The following is a 15,204-nucleotide window of genomic DNA, read 5'->3' as shown; positions in this document are numbered from 1 at the left end:
TGGATGTAGGTTTTTTAAAATTCCCTTGGAAACTCTTTGATTTTTCGGGATAAAAATTAGCCTATGTGCTAATCCAAGTTAGTAGTAGTTTTTTACTAGTAGTTTTTGCGTGAAGGAGTAACAAACATACACACACACACACACACACATACACATACAAACTTTCTCCTTTATAATATTAGTGTGACTACTTTTCCCTTTAGTTCGAGCCCACACACCGCTCCCGTACACCCACTGAAATTTTTGTCTCTATCATTTGTATGGGATAAAACAGAGAGAGCGCTATACTAATTGTATCCGTAGATAGAGTAGGCATAAAAGTTTACGTAAACAAATAAGCTTCTATTGTTTTATGGGTTGGTCGTCCGCCCTGTTCATCTGCCAGCAGGCGTAGTTGAGGCAGGTCGCGAAGGCGAGCCAGCCGAGGTAGGGCACCAAGAACAGCGCGGCGAGCTTGTTCACGAGCAAAAAGCTCGCCATACACGCCATCGTCGCACCATCCAGCACGCACATGTGGAGGAAGGCCTGCAAAAAAATATTTGCTTAGTCGAGTAATCTTGGAGAAATCGATTTCGAAATCGTACACGCGTACGCGCGCATATAGTAGTCATTCTACTGTGCAGTCATATAGCACTGCTCTCACGAATTATTTCCAGCAATTAAGTCTTACCCAGCCCAACTGATGCAATTTGAAGAAAACCGGCGTCCAGAACCAATTGAGCACAAGCTGAGTAACGTACAGTCCCAGAGGCAAGGCAGCTTCATCTGAAAATATAAAATCGGTCGAAAATCACACGAAGGGTTCCGAACCATAATTTAAAAAATAAACTGTTATTTTGTGATGTAACCACAAATCCATGGTTTTCGGATTTTCCCTTTTACTCAAGCTATAATGTGACATTGTCACTTGCCTTTCATGGTTTTAGGTCAATGAGAAGTGTTCTTCCCTTGACGGGTCTGTGATCCTTTTTTTCTCTAAAGAGTTATCCTTCGAGAATAAACCCTAGACCTTTTGTCCTTAATGTTTACAAGAATAATACTTCCTTCTATAATCCAGTTGTTCGTATGTGTCGCCTGTATAATGATCTTTTCACATTAAATCATAATATTGACATTTTTAACAATAATTTTAATAAATTTAAAATAGAAATTCATCAACTTTTTTCGTAACATTCTTCTTTCATCTTTATTTTTTAAATACTGTTCGTATATATATAAGATTTAATTTCTATGCATATTTGTCATTTAAATACTTAATCTCATGTAGTAACCACTTTATATTGTAAATATTATTGTAAATTTTTATTAAGCCTTCATGTTAAAAATTCTGTGTATATCTTGTGTAATGTATATTTTATTTAGGTATAGTATTGCTATGTACACCTATTAGGGGTTGTCACTTAGATTAGGATCTTTTGTTTTTATGTTTGGGCCATCTTTAGTTACAACCTGTTGTGTGTACCTTTGAATAAATAAATAAATAAATAAATAAAAGGAACAAAAGATATTTTTAGGGTTACCTGGGTATCCCGTATAAGTTACTAGTGAACATGTAACTTACAACAAGCAAACTAGATGGCGCTACATGATCATTAATCTCGTTAACAGAATTTTCTGAACGGAGCCCCTAGCACCATACAAGTTCCAAGGTACAACGATAGGACCAGCTGGGTTCCACCAGCCTGGTGGAAGCTAGCACCTAGCTGTGGGTAGTATGGGCTTATGCTAGCTCACCTGTGAATCCCCCGCAGTCAGTGTATATGAGGTACGAGGCGTAACCCATGGCGGTGTAGAGCGCGAGCCAGGTGGGTGCGAACAGCCAGTTCGGCGGCGTCCAGATGGGCTTGCGCAGCTGCTCGTACCACGCCTTGCCATCTGGTGATGACACCTCACCCAGCATACTCAACGCGCCCACCCAGCCACCGATAGAGGGCACTACTATTGCGAAGATCAAATCCCAGTTCCACACCATTTTGAAGTGACTTCAACAAAAGGAAAGTTCTGAATTCAACCTGCGTGATATGTAGCTTCTGATTAAGTCCTCGAGCTCCTATTCCAGAGGTCAGGGTTTCGATCCCGGGCACCCTCTGGCTTTTTGGAGAAAGTCAATGTATTTTAAATATTTGTTTAAAATACATTGACTCTCTAAAAAGATGTGTGAAGTCTGCCAATCCGCATTTAGTCAACGTGGTAGACTAATTTTGATAGAAGACCCGTGCTCAGTAGTTGATGGGTCGATGATGTTGATGACTATGAATATAGTATACCTAGTTACTTAATTTTAATAAAATAAAAGTAGGTTCCTACCTTATTCCAAGTTCAGTGGTTATAGGTCTAAATTCAAGACGGATTTGACAAACTTTAGCTAAATGATGATATCACGACGCTTATAAATAAAGGATTGGGAACTCGTCATTTATTCAATGTATTGTTATAGGTACCTATAGTGATAAGTGTGATAAGAATGCGGCTAGACTAGGCGAATTAGAGCGTATGTTAAAACAAGAAAGCAAAATTAATATTGCATTTTCTTGGTTCGCTATTTCTCGTCCTATCTGAACCTATCTGAACGTAGATTTTGAAAGCGTTTCTTTATACGAAATGTTCTGATTTTTCAGCACCTACAATAACAATTAATTAATAATTAAGATAAGTAATCACTTAAAAGTTGACGATACCCTTAAAACAGTTTTTATGACAGAAATAAATTGAACTAGATCATAATATTTCACACCTATTTTTTTTAAATCTACGAAAAGTATTAAATAAAATTTATAAACTTATCAAAACAATCGTTAAAAGGAACGTACAAAGTCACGGTATGTGATTGCTACCCGACTAATTTAAAAAGTTGACATTTCGTATATTACGCAATATAATTTGCGTGCAAGCAGCGTACTCAGCGTTGCCAGAATGTTACTTTTGTAACATTTTACGTTACTTTTGACCCCCTCATGTTTCCTCCATGTTACACGACTCAAAATGTTACTTTACGTTACTTTTAGGACTTCATAAAAATATTCAAATTTTTCCCAGCAAACCAAAAATAATCGTGAAACGGAACGCATCCAAAACAGTATTCGTTTGTCGTAATTTTGACCCATTTGTTAGTTTATTTCACTTTCTCTAAGTTATTGGTCTAAGTTCACTTTGTTTTGTAATTACTCTGTGATTAAAAAAGTGTTATGTTAGTTTTTCTCTGTGACTCAACTTTGTTTTGGATAATAAAGTTATTCGTGGACTTCGTCTGTGGTGGCGTTTGCTGGCGCGCGTGTTGTGACTTTTTGGAGTGTTTTTTTTTTGTTAAAACTGACTGGAAAGCGCTCTAAGGGGGTGCCGTGCGTATGTCGGCGAGCGCCGGCACAGACGGGGTCCATACTTGTATAGTTTAGCTAACTTGTTACAAATAACTACAAACTTGACATTGGCTAATCATTGTAAAAGCCAGACGAGAGAGAAAAAAAAAAAAGTTATTCGTTGCGGGGTAGTGATATTGTAGTTATGTATCTAAGTACAAAAAAAAATTGTATCTTTATTTCGTCAAAATTCGAAAGTGATTGGTTTGTTCGTTATCCTTATCGACTGTGTATATGTGTTGCTAACACTACTTGCTTGGTAAGTAAATGTTGTATACAATGTAGTTTTAAGTAAATAAGTAAGTAGTTAACTAATTAGGGAATCAGTAATGCAAAAACAAAGTCATAGTATTTGCAACTGAAAGCAGTTCGTTTTTGTATTGACTGTCATCTTATTATTAAGTCACATTAGTTTCCAGAAGTTCATTTAGCTATTTACTACTTAGTTATTGTTGTAGGTAACTTCGGTTTTTTTTACAGGAATGAGAGCGAGCTGAGTAGATACCGGCCAATTTGAGTTTTGCTATCGAATCTATCGATCTCTTTGCTGAGACCAAGGTAAGTAGTTAGGTACCTACCTAGTATTGTTCAGTTAACAAAACGAATTTGAAATTCCCGCGTAATTTTCTTCACTGCGTACCTACCTAGTGCGTTTTTTTTTTAATTCTCTCGTCTGGCTTTACAAAGATTAACCAATGTCAAGTTTGTAGATATTTTCAAGTTAGGGAAACTATATAGGTAAGTAAGGACTTCGTCTGTGCCGGCGCTTGCCGACATACGCACGGCGCCCCTTTAGAGCGCTTCCCAGTTAGTTCCAGCATGGTTCTAGCACCAAAAACGCCTGTGAAACACAAAAACCAGCCACTTTAAATAAATAAAAAAAAAACGCTCCAAAAAGGCACCACACGCGCGCCATGAAACACTACACAGACAAAGTCCACCTAGTGCGTAGCCTCTCAAACTTAAACAGTCCTGTGTTGCCAGATCGCCCGATATAAGACGATTTTAATCTTTTTAACCCCCGATCCAAAAAGAGGGGTGTTATAAGTTTGACGTGTGTATCTGTGTATCTGTCTATGGCATCGTAGCTCTCAAACTAATGAACCGATTTTAATTTAGTTTTTTTGTTTGAAAGGTGGCTTGATGGAGAGTGTTCTTAGCTATAATCAAAGAAAATCGGTTCAGCCGTTTGAAAGTTATCAGCTCTTCTCTAGTTAATGTAACCTTCACTGGTTGGGGTGATATAAATTTTTAATTTACACTTGTATTATAAATTGATTATCAACAAAATAAGTTATAGCTATTCAAAGACATTTTTAGATCCGTTGGTATATTATTATTTTACATATTGATTTGTTTTTCTTTTTCAGGATCAGCAGTCAATTTATTCAATCAACAATTATTATTACGATTCTTTTTAAGCTTAACTAATGGGACAAGAAAACTGTTTAAATTTTTGTATAATAAAGTGCCATATTAACCTGTGTACCTTATTACTTTTATTTTCCACGAAAAATAAGGTAATGTTACTTTTCTCGTGAAAATGTTACATTTTGAGATGTATCGTGTTACAATTGACTGTCTGCCACTGGCAACACTGAGCGTACTACCTAATTTAGTACTTAGTAGCACAATACACAGGCCGGTGATTTCACCCATTGTAAATTTTCCCATTTTCACAAGATCTTTTTGCATTCAAAAGACCATAATTTTGCCGTGGGATCCTCCTTTGAAAGTTTTAAAGTAAGTCATATTTGTATTGTTTATTTAAAGTAGAAATAGCCAAGTTTTACAGGTAGGATTGAATTACGTTTTACCTACGTGATCTTAGTTTTTGAGGTGTTATATCCTAATTCCTAGTCTAGCACGTTATTTGTATAAATTACATCATCGATGCAAAGTCCTTTATAATAACCTGTGATAATAATTACTAAAGTAAATTCGGAAACCATCTACGGATAGATTGGTGGTAGGTTACTGTAACTTTTTGCATTCTAAGTTATTTAAGTGGTTGGTAATTTTGTAAATTATCTTTAATTCTTGATAAGATTAAGATAAAGCGTTAGCACTCATTCGTATATCGTACGGTGTCCCTAGGGCAATAAAAAGTGATTAGTGCCACAGAAAAATGGATAGTTTACAGGAATTCTTCGAGTTTTCAGGGTAAATTAAGATAAGATTTCATTCAGAGTTTATGAAGAACAAATAATTGAATTTAAATGGAATCTTCAAGTACTTAATCATTTTTTAAATAGAATCTTCAAGTACTTAAGTATGTTAAGTCTTACCTGACTTTAATTACATTGATAATATAATACAGTGTCTAATCATTGTAGACTTGATCACAGATTTCTTTTAGGGGGTTAGGCTTTAGTATTGCTCCCGCGGCGGAGGGGTATGGGAAAGGGGGTGTGTGGTAGAGAGCGCAGGGGTGAACCTCCCCCCTGCTAGCCAAAAACGGCGATACATAATAAATACTTTACAAGATATTAATTTTAATTGTAATTTCTAGATTAGTTTCATCCAATCCGCTCAGTATTGATACCTCTATGATAGGGGTTAAAGGTTACATAATTCAAAGTTAAAGAACCTAGAATGGCGCACCTATATTTTACAGTATGGTGTTAACTAATAACAATAAACGTCATAGGAAAACACCATTATATAGGCAACAAACAAATGCTGGATTCAGGCGGCGCAAGTTCGCTGCATGTGGAAGTCCCTAAGAGAGACCTATGTTTTTTTTTTATTCACTATAGGTAAGCGCTTGACCACAATCACACCTGATGGAAAGTGATGATGTGGTCTAAGATGGGATGCGTTTACCTAGAAGGTGCCTATTCACTCTTGTTTTAAAGATACCCGGATTGTAATTGGTAGGAAACACTGATCGCGGAAGAGTATTCCAAACCTTAGCCATGCGTATGAGGAATGAAGATGCAAAACGTTTCGTACGTGTAGATGGAATGTCGACGACATAAGGATGGAAACTCGCCCGACGTCTTGCGGTTCGGTGGTAAAATGGTGAAGGGGGACAAGATCGAAAAGTTCCGAAATATATCGTATATATAAAGCACACTCTCCGAAATATATCCTATAAAACACGGATAAGCCGGCGACCTTACGGCGGTGATCGAGACTGATGTTCCGTGGATGTCTATTGGTTGATAATGATGAAGATGATGATTATATAGTGCATCACCTAAGTGTTTCTGTGAGGAGTGAGTGGTTTTTCTTTGAGGTTAGCATAGGAAAACCGGTCAGGTATGAGTCGGACTCACATATTAAGGAATCTGTACCATTGTACAAGAAATAACACTTTTTGTGACTATAAATTCACTGTTTTTGAATTTTTGCCCTTGTGCTTATAAGCTAAGTGACATTGTTACCGACCAAATTTCATATTTCTAGGTCAACAAGAAGAACCCTATAGGTTTTGATTCCTTTAAAAAAAAAAGATTTGACGAATTGAGAACCACCTCCTGTTTTTGAATTCGGTTAAAAATGGATTGCTTCTAGTAATTTCTGAACAAAATGACGTGCAAATTATGTGAATTTGTATCTTAGATAAAACTGTATCATAACTGATCATTTTAAATCCCTGATAAGATATTTTGTTACATAATAGGTAAAATGTGAAATTATTGGCAAAATAAGTTGATAATGAGGATCATTCTGCCAAATACAATCTCTTTAACTTTCTTACTAAATTTCTCTATAGTAAAAAATCACAGGTGTAAAATATTTATTGTCTCTTTCCTAATGCTTTCTACAGAAAAGGTTTATAGCACTAGATTAGATCAAGACTACATAGATACTGGTACAATGTTTTGGGTAAAACTACACCTACTGGCATGACTTTAAAACATGGTGTCCCAATACCAGACATAGAAGTTCATCACGCTCATAGAAGACACATCGCTGGCACACTACTGAGGACAAGTCCCTCAGAATGAGATAGGCTTAGGCCATAGTCTGCCAGGCTGGCCCAGTACGGATTGGCAGAGTTCACACACCTTTGAGAACATTATGGTGTACTATGCAGGTTTTAACTGCTAAAAGTTAAAATGCACATAACTCCGAAAACTTACAGGTGTGTGGATTGAACCCATGACCTCCCATCCCAACCACAAAACTATCATCACTATAAAGAAGTTGTTCCCTAGTAATTACAAAATTTATCTCAATTTTTTCAGTTCTATCAGTGACTCAATCATGGCAAACTGGGCAGCTATCGGTTCTATAATCCTACCAAATGCAGGAGGCTGGGCGAACGGCATGTACTTTGCTGGACAAATCCGGAAGGATAATGAGAAGACCTGGTACGATGAGCTGAAGAAACCTTCCTGGAACCCCCCTAAGTGGGTGTTTGGGCCGGCCTGGACTATCCTGTACAGTGGGATGGGCTATGCTTCCTATTTAGTGTATGAAGAATGTGGAGGATTTACTGGTGAGACTTTGAAACTGTTCTTTTTTATGTGGTCCTAATACTTTAAATATTGGCTCTTAAAATTATGTTGTAAGTTAAGTGATGTTAACCAATGTTAATAACTGGATGAGTAGACAAAGTGCATTCACCCATCCAGTCACTGATCTAAGTCTGTGTTGCATAACACTCAGTGGTTTGAAGTCTTGGTAATATAATAGTTTGCTTAAGTAATCTTTCTGGAACTAAGTAGGTGTTTGGGGCTACCTAGACTATGTGCTACAGTGGAATAGGCTACGCTTAAATGGACGGGATGTCCACTGCTGGACATGAGTCTTTTGTAGGGACTTCCACACCCTGCGATCTTGCAGTCACCACCACCACTCATCATCACCACTTTCCGGTGCGAAGGCACTTAGCAACTTTGAACCCCCTATTTAACATATTAATATTATGGATTCAATTTATGTATAACTAGCTAATGCCCGCGGCTTCGTTTGCGTGGATATAGGTTTTTTAAATTCCGTAGGAACTCTTTAATTTTCCAGGATGAAAAGTAGCCTATGTGTTAATCAAGGGCATAATCTATGTCCATTCTAAATTTCAGCCAAATCCGTCCAGTAGTTTTTGCGTGAAAGAGTAACACATATACACACATACACACAAACTTTGCCTTTATAATATTAGTGTGATGTATATTTTCAGATGAAGCAGTTCTACCACTATCTCTATACGGCGGTCAACTCTTACTCAACTGGGCGTGGACTCCAATCTTCTTTGGCCTCAAGGACTTTAAACTGGTCAGTCTCCCACACAACTAACTAGATTTAATCCCATTAGATTAGTCCTGGCCTTAGAAATACAAAAAAAAAAAAATTAGGTACAATCCCCAGGCCTTGCGAAAAAGTCGGTACAGCCGTAAAATCTCTGAAAATGACGAAAAATCATCGCTAAAAGTAAAATCGATTGTTTTGCACTATGTTTATGTCTAAAGATTCAATAATGTGGTAACTCGTAAAGTTAACCGTTTCCCCATTGTGGCATTGTGTGTCGAGTGTCGTCCGACCAAGCCACTCTACTGAAGAGCACTCGACATCGATGTTAGCGGCACATTCGTGTCTTTTACTACTTTACTAATACGTACTCGATGTTTATAAAGCTGTGACACCAAGTGATAGCGTTCTAGCATAGAAGCCAGGCAATACAAACGCCGCAAAATCTCCGAAAATGCCGATAAATCATATAACTGTTTGGTTTGCTTTATGTAATTTAAGTCTAAAGATTCAATAATGTGGTAACTCGTAAAGTTAACCGTTTCCCCATTGTGGCATTGTGTGTCGAGTGTCGTCCGACCAAGCCACTCTACTGAAGAGCACTCGACATCGATGTTAGCGGCACATTCGTGTCTTTTACTACTTTACTAATACGTACTCGATGTTTATAAAGCTGTGACACCAAGTGATAGCGTTCTAGCATAGAAGCCAGGCAATACAAACGCCGCAAAATCTCCGAAAATGCCGATAAATCATATAACTGTTTGGTTTGCTTTATGTAATTTACGCCTAAAGATTCAATAATGTGGTAACTGGTTGCAAAGTTAAACGTTTCTCCATTGTGGCATTGTGTGTCGAGAGTCGTCCGACCAAGCCACTCTACTGAAGAGCACTCGACATCGATGTTAGCGGCACATTCGTGTCTTTTACTACTTTACTAATACGTACTCGATGTTTATAAAGCTGTGACACCAAGTGATAACGCTATCACTTGGTGTCCACTTGGGTTGGTGGTGGTGGTGGGTTCCAGCATAGAAGCCAGGCAATACAAACGCCGCAAAATCTCCGGAAATGACGATAAATGAGACTTTTCATTGACCTAGAATCATGAAATTTGGCAGGCAGGCAGGTCTTATAGCACCAGTACAGGATTAAATCTGAAAACCGCGAATTTGTGGTTACATCATTTAAAAAAAATTAGATAGAGAAGTAAGATAACTATACCAAGTGGGGTATCATATGAAAGGGCTATACCTGTACATTTTAAAACGGATTTTTATTTATTTTTATGTATAATAGTTTTTGATTTATCGTGCAAAATGTTGGAAAAATACCCGAGTACAGAACCCTCAGTGCGCGAGTCTGACTCGCACTTGGCGGGTTTTTTATCCCGGAAACCACACGGACGATGTAGCGGGCCATCAACTAGTCCATATACTAATAAAAATTTGTATATCACGGCCCACCCGTTGCTCTGTGTGGTACTATTAACTGAATCTAGTACTGAGCACTAGCAGGGAGCTTTCGGTTTCGTAGAGTGTCGTCTCTGTCACACACACCTACGTGACGTTTTATTGGTTTCAACGACAGAGACAACGCTCTAAGGGTGAGATTTATAAAGAGCACTTTGACTTTGCTCAGACTTAAGATTGAGTTAAAACGATACAGATTTATGTGAGAGATATACATCTGTCTCGTTTTAACTCTGGCTTAAGTCTAAGCAAAGTCTGAGTGCGGTTTATAGATCTTCCCCTATGACGGAGTTCTATAGACTTTACTAAGACACTGTTAAAACGGGACAGCGTTATACTGCTGGCATAAATCTGTCTCGTTTTAACTGAAACTCAATTCTAGGCAAAGTCAAAGTGCGCTCTCTAGATTTCAATCTATGAAACCATTCTCTTGCTATAGAATGTTTCCTGCCAGGTATTGACTATGTATTTTATAAACGAAATGTCTTTCTTTGTCCAAAACAGGCGTTCATAGAAATCGCGGTATTGGGCGGAACGGCCGCCGCCACAACAGTTAGCTTCATGCAAGTCAACAAAACTGCTGGAACTCTCATGCTGCCCTACCTCGCTTGGCTGGCCTACGCGAGCTCCCTCTCCTACTACATCTGGAGGAACAACCCCAAAATTGAGGGCAAGAAGCAGTAAACTTGAGGTGTGTGAACCTTCTCCAGAGTTATGTCAGCTTGGTATTCCTGGTAGTTTCTCGCCATATTTCTTTAGCGCAGCTGTACATAACTCCAGGCAAGTAAGTCTTCGACTCATTCCAGGCGACCTTCACTTATAGTCTATTTTTTAATCCCAGAGACCAAAATGAAAATCCTAGAAATGTCAAACTTAAAATAACGATACCAAGTTAACAAAAATAGTGTTGTCCTTATGGTTCCGGTTTAGGTTAATATCGTTAAATAAAATAATATTAAAATAAACATACGAAACATGTAATTACTGTTTGTCCGTCGTGTCTGTCAAGAAAACCTATAGGGTACTTCCCGTTGACCTAGAATCATGAAATTTGCAGGCAGGTAGGTCTTACAGCACAAGTACAGGAATAAATCTGAAAACCGTAAATTTATGGTTACATCACAGAAAAAAAAATTAAAATGTGTTTCAATTTTCAAAGTAAGATAACTATACCAAGTGGGGGTGGGTACAGATTTTTATTTATTTTTATTCATATTAGTTTTTGATTTATCGGGCAAAATGTCGGAAAAATACCTGAGTACGGAACCCTCAGTGCACGAGTCCGACTCGCACTTGGCCGGTTTTTTGAATTATAGTAGATGGGGTTTTCAACTTTATCTTCTAGGGATTAAAGTAATTTTTTTTTCATTTACAGATGCAGTATAATCGTAATGCACAAAATAGCACCACTACACACGCAGTAGAAAATCACATTTCCTACTTAATAGTATAAGAGCATTACGTAAAAACGAATAAGGTTGTTGGTTATAAAACTTGTTTTTTTTTTTAAATACTATTTTATTAGTTTCGTTGCAATATTCTTGCGTTTAATTTTAAGTAAATACAAATATATTTAAAAAAAAATTGTGGAACTGGTAGGATTCGAACCTGCGTCTCCCTTGGAGCCATTGCGCTCGGAGTGCCTTTGACTATTAGGCTACTACGGTTTACTTCTGCCCAGTGCTGAAAATTGAGATATGTATTTTTATTGGGTACTTAGCGACTGTTAATGTCATTCATACTCTATCCACGGAAAGAAGTTAGTATAGCGCTCTCTCTGTTATGTAATCCCATACAAATGACAGAGACAAAAATGTCAGTGGGCGTTAACCATTTTGAGTCACCAACCAATCACAAACATACATTCGAAAATGATTTCAAAAAACATCCAAAAACAAAGTGATTGGTTAGTGACTCAAAGTGGTTAGTGCTAGAGCTTTTTGTCTCTGTCATTTGTATGGGATTAAACAGAGAGAGCGCTATACTAACTTTCCATGCATAGAGTATAGTAGTTGTCGAAACTACTTTCAAAGGTCCATATTTCAATGCAGCTCTTTAAACGAGAAACGCTTTTATGCGTTTTCTCTTGCAATGTGTTCAATAGAAATTGCAGAAACGAACAAATTATGCAATTATAATAATCCAAAGGTACTTATTGTTGAATTTCGAAAATCGCAGAAGTTTAATTTTTGTTATTAATTTTTTCTATACCAAAACTTTAAAATAACTTAGTAGTTAATATTAAATAGTAGATATCTTGCGAGTAAGTAATAAAAGTGTCCTTTTTCTTATCACGAATAATAACTTTATGTATTTAATAGCATTCCTTGACTGTTGCATTTATGAGAGTATTTTTGTATTCATCTCTTGGTCTATAGGCTTTGGAGCTACATTGTTTTCGTCTTTTCGAATATTTATTGTATAATATTATGTAAGACAATAAAAATATTGATTATTAAAAAATGTAGTTTGATTACAAACACGAAGTGTTTCATACCATTGTATTTAACCCCCGACCCAAAAAGAGGGGTGTTATAAGTTTGGCGTGTGTATCTGTGTGTTTGTGTATCTGTGTATCTGTCTGTGGCATCGTAGCTCCTAAACGAATGAACCGATTTTAATTTAGCTTTTGTTTGTTTGAAAGGTGGCTTGATTGAGAGTGTTCTTAGCTATAATCGAAGAAAATCGGTTCAGCCGTTTGAAAGTTATCAGCTCTTTTTTAGTTTTCTTATAGAGGTTTTTGTGTCGGGGGGTTTTTTAAATTTTGAGTTATTTTATTGCCGCTATAACACTGATAAAAATTTCAAAATACTGCCATGCAAATTAAAAAATAAAATAAAGTGTTGTTTCTCGTAAGTATGATGGTACGGAACCTCTGTGTGCGAGTCCTACTCGCAACTGACCAATTTTTTATCTATCACGAAGTAGCCCTTAACTGCGATATCACTTGGTAGTGAGTGATGATGTAATCTGATGGAAGCGGGTTACTTGGCAGGGTTATGGAAGTTTTTTATTTGACCCGTAGAATATACCTTGTCTTATCAGTTTCATAAATCAAGGTACCTAATCCATACTAATATTATAAATGCGAAAGTGTGTCTATCTGTCTGTCTATCTGTCTGTCTGTCTGTCTGCTACCTTTTCACAGCTCAACAGTTTAATCGATTCTGACGTTTGGTACAGGGTTAGCATATATCCTGAGGGCGGACATAGGCTACTTTTTATCCCGGAAAATCAAAGGGTTCCCACGGGATATCCAAAAACCCATCCGCTAAACCGATTTGTATGAAATTTGGTACCAAGGTAGCTTGCGTCCCTGTAATTGACATAAGCAACTTTTTATCCCGGAAAATCAAACAGTTCCCCCGGGATGTTTACAAACCTAAATCCACGCGGATGGAACCTAGGTAGATTTCTACTTAACGTAAAAAATCTCGTTACATCAATCTCAGCTTAGTAACTAATCAGTTAATCTAGCAGTTTTTGTCCATTACCCGCCTGTACCTACCTAATCTTTCAACCATCGTTGATAAATTACAGGATTACGAGATTTTGCTCTTCCTAAGTACGTAGCTCAAAGGATTAGCAAGCTGAACTGGCAATGGGCAGGTCATATCTGTCGCAAAACTGATGGCCGATGGGGCAGACGTGTTCTGGAGTGGAGACCGCGTACCGGTAAGCGCAGTGTGGGACGACCTCCAGCCCGCTGGACCGATGACCTGAAGAAGGTGGCGGGGAGCGGGTGGATGAGGAAGGTGGAGGACCGTGTTTGGTGGCGCGCTCTTGGAAAGGCCTATGTCCAGCAGTGGATACAGGCTGATGGAATGAAAATACGTAGGCTCAGGGAAAATATTTGCACTGAACAATATCCACAAGGCATATTGGTGAGAAAGCATATTCAAATCAGAAATGAGATACGTAGGAGAATCAGAGGAACGGACAGCTCAATGGGGTGCGTCGCTGAAGTGGCAGTGGACAGGGATATAGTTCGAAAAACCGATAGATGGAGCCCTAAGGTGCTAAAATGGCACCGGAAAGTGCAGCATTGCAAGACACCACTACCTAGGTGGATAGATGACATCAAACAAGTTGCAACGAATTTAAATGCGATAGTGTGTCTGTTTGTCTGCTAACTTTTCAAGGCCCATCCACGGAACTGATTTTGGTACAGAGATGGCTTGTATCTTGGGAAAGGACAAAGGCAACTTTTATCCCGGAAAATCAAAGACTTTCCACGGGTAAAAAAAAATATTCTTAAGGTGCATGCGACGGGTTTGCCGGCGAAATTCAAATTTAATTTGGTTTTTCGCAATTTTTAAACTAATACGACAAAGTAGGTTTATGACACATTAATTGCGCCAATGACAGTATCATACTTACAGGATTATATAAAAATTTTTACTTGAAAGGGTCCAGTTTAAGAAATCAGCTATAGTATCGACTAATTTGTGAGTAACTCATATCAAACTCATTATTTGACTAATTTCTTAAATTGAACACTTTCATTTTAAGATTTTAGAATGTTTTTTTTTCTCTCGTCTGGCTTTACAAAGATTAGCCAATGTCAAGCTTGTAGTTATTTAAATTTATATTTAAACTATACAAGTATGGACCCCGTCTGTGCCGATGCTCGCCGAAATACGCACGGCACGCCCTTAGAGCACTTTCCAGTCAGTTTAAAAAAAAAATACACTTCAAAAGGCAGAGCACGCCCGCCAGCTAACACCAACACAGACGAAGTCCTTTTAGAATGTTTCGCCAAAAGAGATAACATTAGCGAATATCTGCAAACAATAGCGCTGAACAACCGCATACATGCGTCAGAACATTTACATAGTGGAAATATTACGATACTGGAACAGGCATTGCTGTGAATTTTGACTTGTGCTGCTCACACAGTGTATGATATAATATTTCGCTCAAGATATATATTGAAATGCAAAATATTTTTATTCCCGCAGCTTCGCCCGCGTGGATTGGTCATAATTACTGCAGTATAAGGGTTGAAGAGTTGGAATCCAAATTTTTTATGGAACCTCTCAACGTTTCTCTATCGATTAAAAAAAAATTACGCCAATCGGTGCAGAAACCTCGGAGATATCAGTGCATAGGTAGAAAAACACAATTCCTCCATTTTTAAAGTCGGTTAAAAAGTAGCCTATGTTCCTCCTTGGTTA

General features: G+C 37.7%; 2 protein-coding genes across 5 annotated transcripts; one reads left to right on the top strand and one right to left on the bottom strand.

Annotated features, from left to right (window-relative positions):
* Nucleotides 1-152: 152 nt before the first annotated feature.
* On the bottom strand, nucleotides 153-2,669 carry LOC123877749 (translocator protein-like). The gene is made up of 4 exons (XM_045924619.1): nucleotides 2,308-2,669; nucleotides 1,735-1,982; nucleotides 671-765; nucleotides 153-525 (listed from the first exon to the last, which is right to left on the bottom strand). The coding sequence occupies exons 2-4, from the start codon at nucleotides 1,970-1,972 to the stop codon at nucleotides 343-345; spliced, it is 516 nt and encodes a 171-aa protein (XP_045780575.1). The 5' UTR covers nucleotides 1,973-1,982; nucleotides 2,308-2,669; the 3' UTR covers nucleotides 153-342.
* Nucleotides 2,670-4,956: 2,287 nt separating this feature from the next.
* Nucleotides 4,957-12,490, top strand: LOC123877746 (translocator protein-like). Of its 4 annotated transcripts, none has more exons than XM_045924613.1 (5): nucleotides 4,957-5,099; nucleotides 7,553-7,806; nucleotides 8,488-8,582; nucleotides 10,532-10,718; nucleotides 11,403-12,490. In XM_045924613.1, exons 2-4 carry the CDS (start codon nucleotides 7,572-7,574, stop codon nucleotides 10,709-10,711), a joined length of 510 nt encoding a protein of 169 aa, XP_045780569.1. In that variant the 5' UTR covers nucleotides 4,957-5,099; nucleotides 7,553-7,571; the 3' UTR covers nucleotides 10,712-10,718; nucleotides 11,403-12,490. The 4 variants fall into 4 exon arrangements, with proteins under 4 accessions (XP_045780569.1, XP_045780568.1, XP_045780567.1 ...); XM_045924612.1 differs by lacking the exon at nucleotides 4,957-5,099 and adding an exon at nucleotides 5,196-5,322; XM_045924611.1 differs by lacking the exon at nucleotides 4,957-5,099 and adding an exon at nucleotides 5,201-5,325.
* The last annotated feature ends 2,714 nt before the right edge of the window (nucleotides 12,491-15,204 follow it).

Source organism: Maniola jurtina, chromosome 24 (assembly GCF_905333055.1).
Source record: "Maniola jurtina chromosome 24, ilManJurt1.1, whole genome shotgun sequence".
Classification (NCBI taxonomy): domain Eukaryota; kingdom Metazoa; phylum Arthropoda; class Insecta; order Lepidoptera; family Nymphalidae; genus Maniola; species Maniola jurtina.
Note: the sequence above shows the minus strand (reverse complement) of the source record. Positions and strands in the feature narration are given on the sequence as shown.

Coding starts and splice junctions, on each gene's coding strand:
- LOC123877746 (XM_045924610.1), top strand. CDS start 5,485: ATGGATAGTTTACAGGAATTCTTCGAGTTTTCAGG. Junction 7,807..8,487: donor AGAATGTGGAGGATTTACTG/GTGAGACTTTGA, acceptor GTATATTTTCAG/ATGAAGCAGTTCTACCACTA. Junction 8,583..10,531: donor GCCTCAAGGACTTTAAACTG/GTCAGTCTCCCA, acceptor TGTCCAAAACAG/GCGTTCATAGAAATCGCGGT.
- LOC123877749 (XM_045924619.1), bottom strand. CDS start 1,972: ATGGTGTGGAACTGGGATTTGATCTTCGCAATAGTAGTGCCCTCTATC. Junction 766..1,734: donor TGACTGCGGGGGATTCACAG/GTGAGCTAGCAT, acceptor TTATATTTTCAG/ATGAAGCTGCCTTGCCTCTG. Junction 526..670: donor AATTGCATCAGTTGGGCTGG/GTAAGACTTAAT, acceptor ATTTTTTTGCAG/GCCTTCCTCCACATGTGCGT.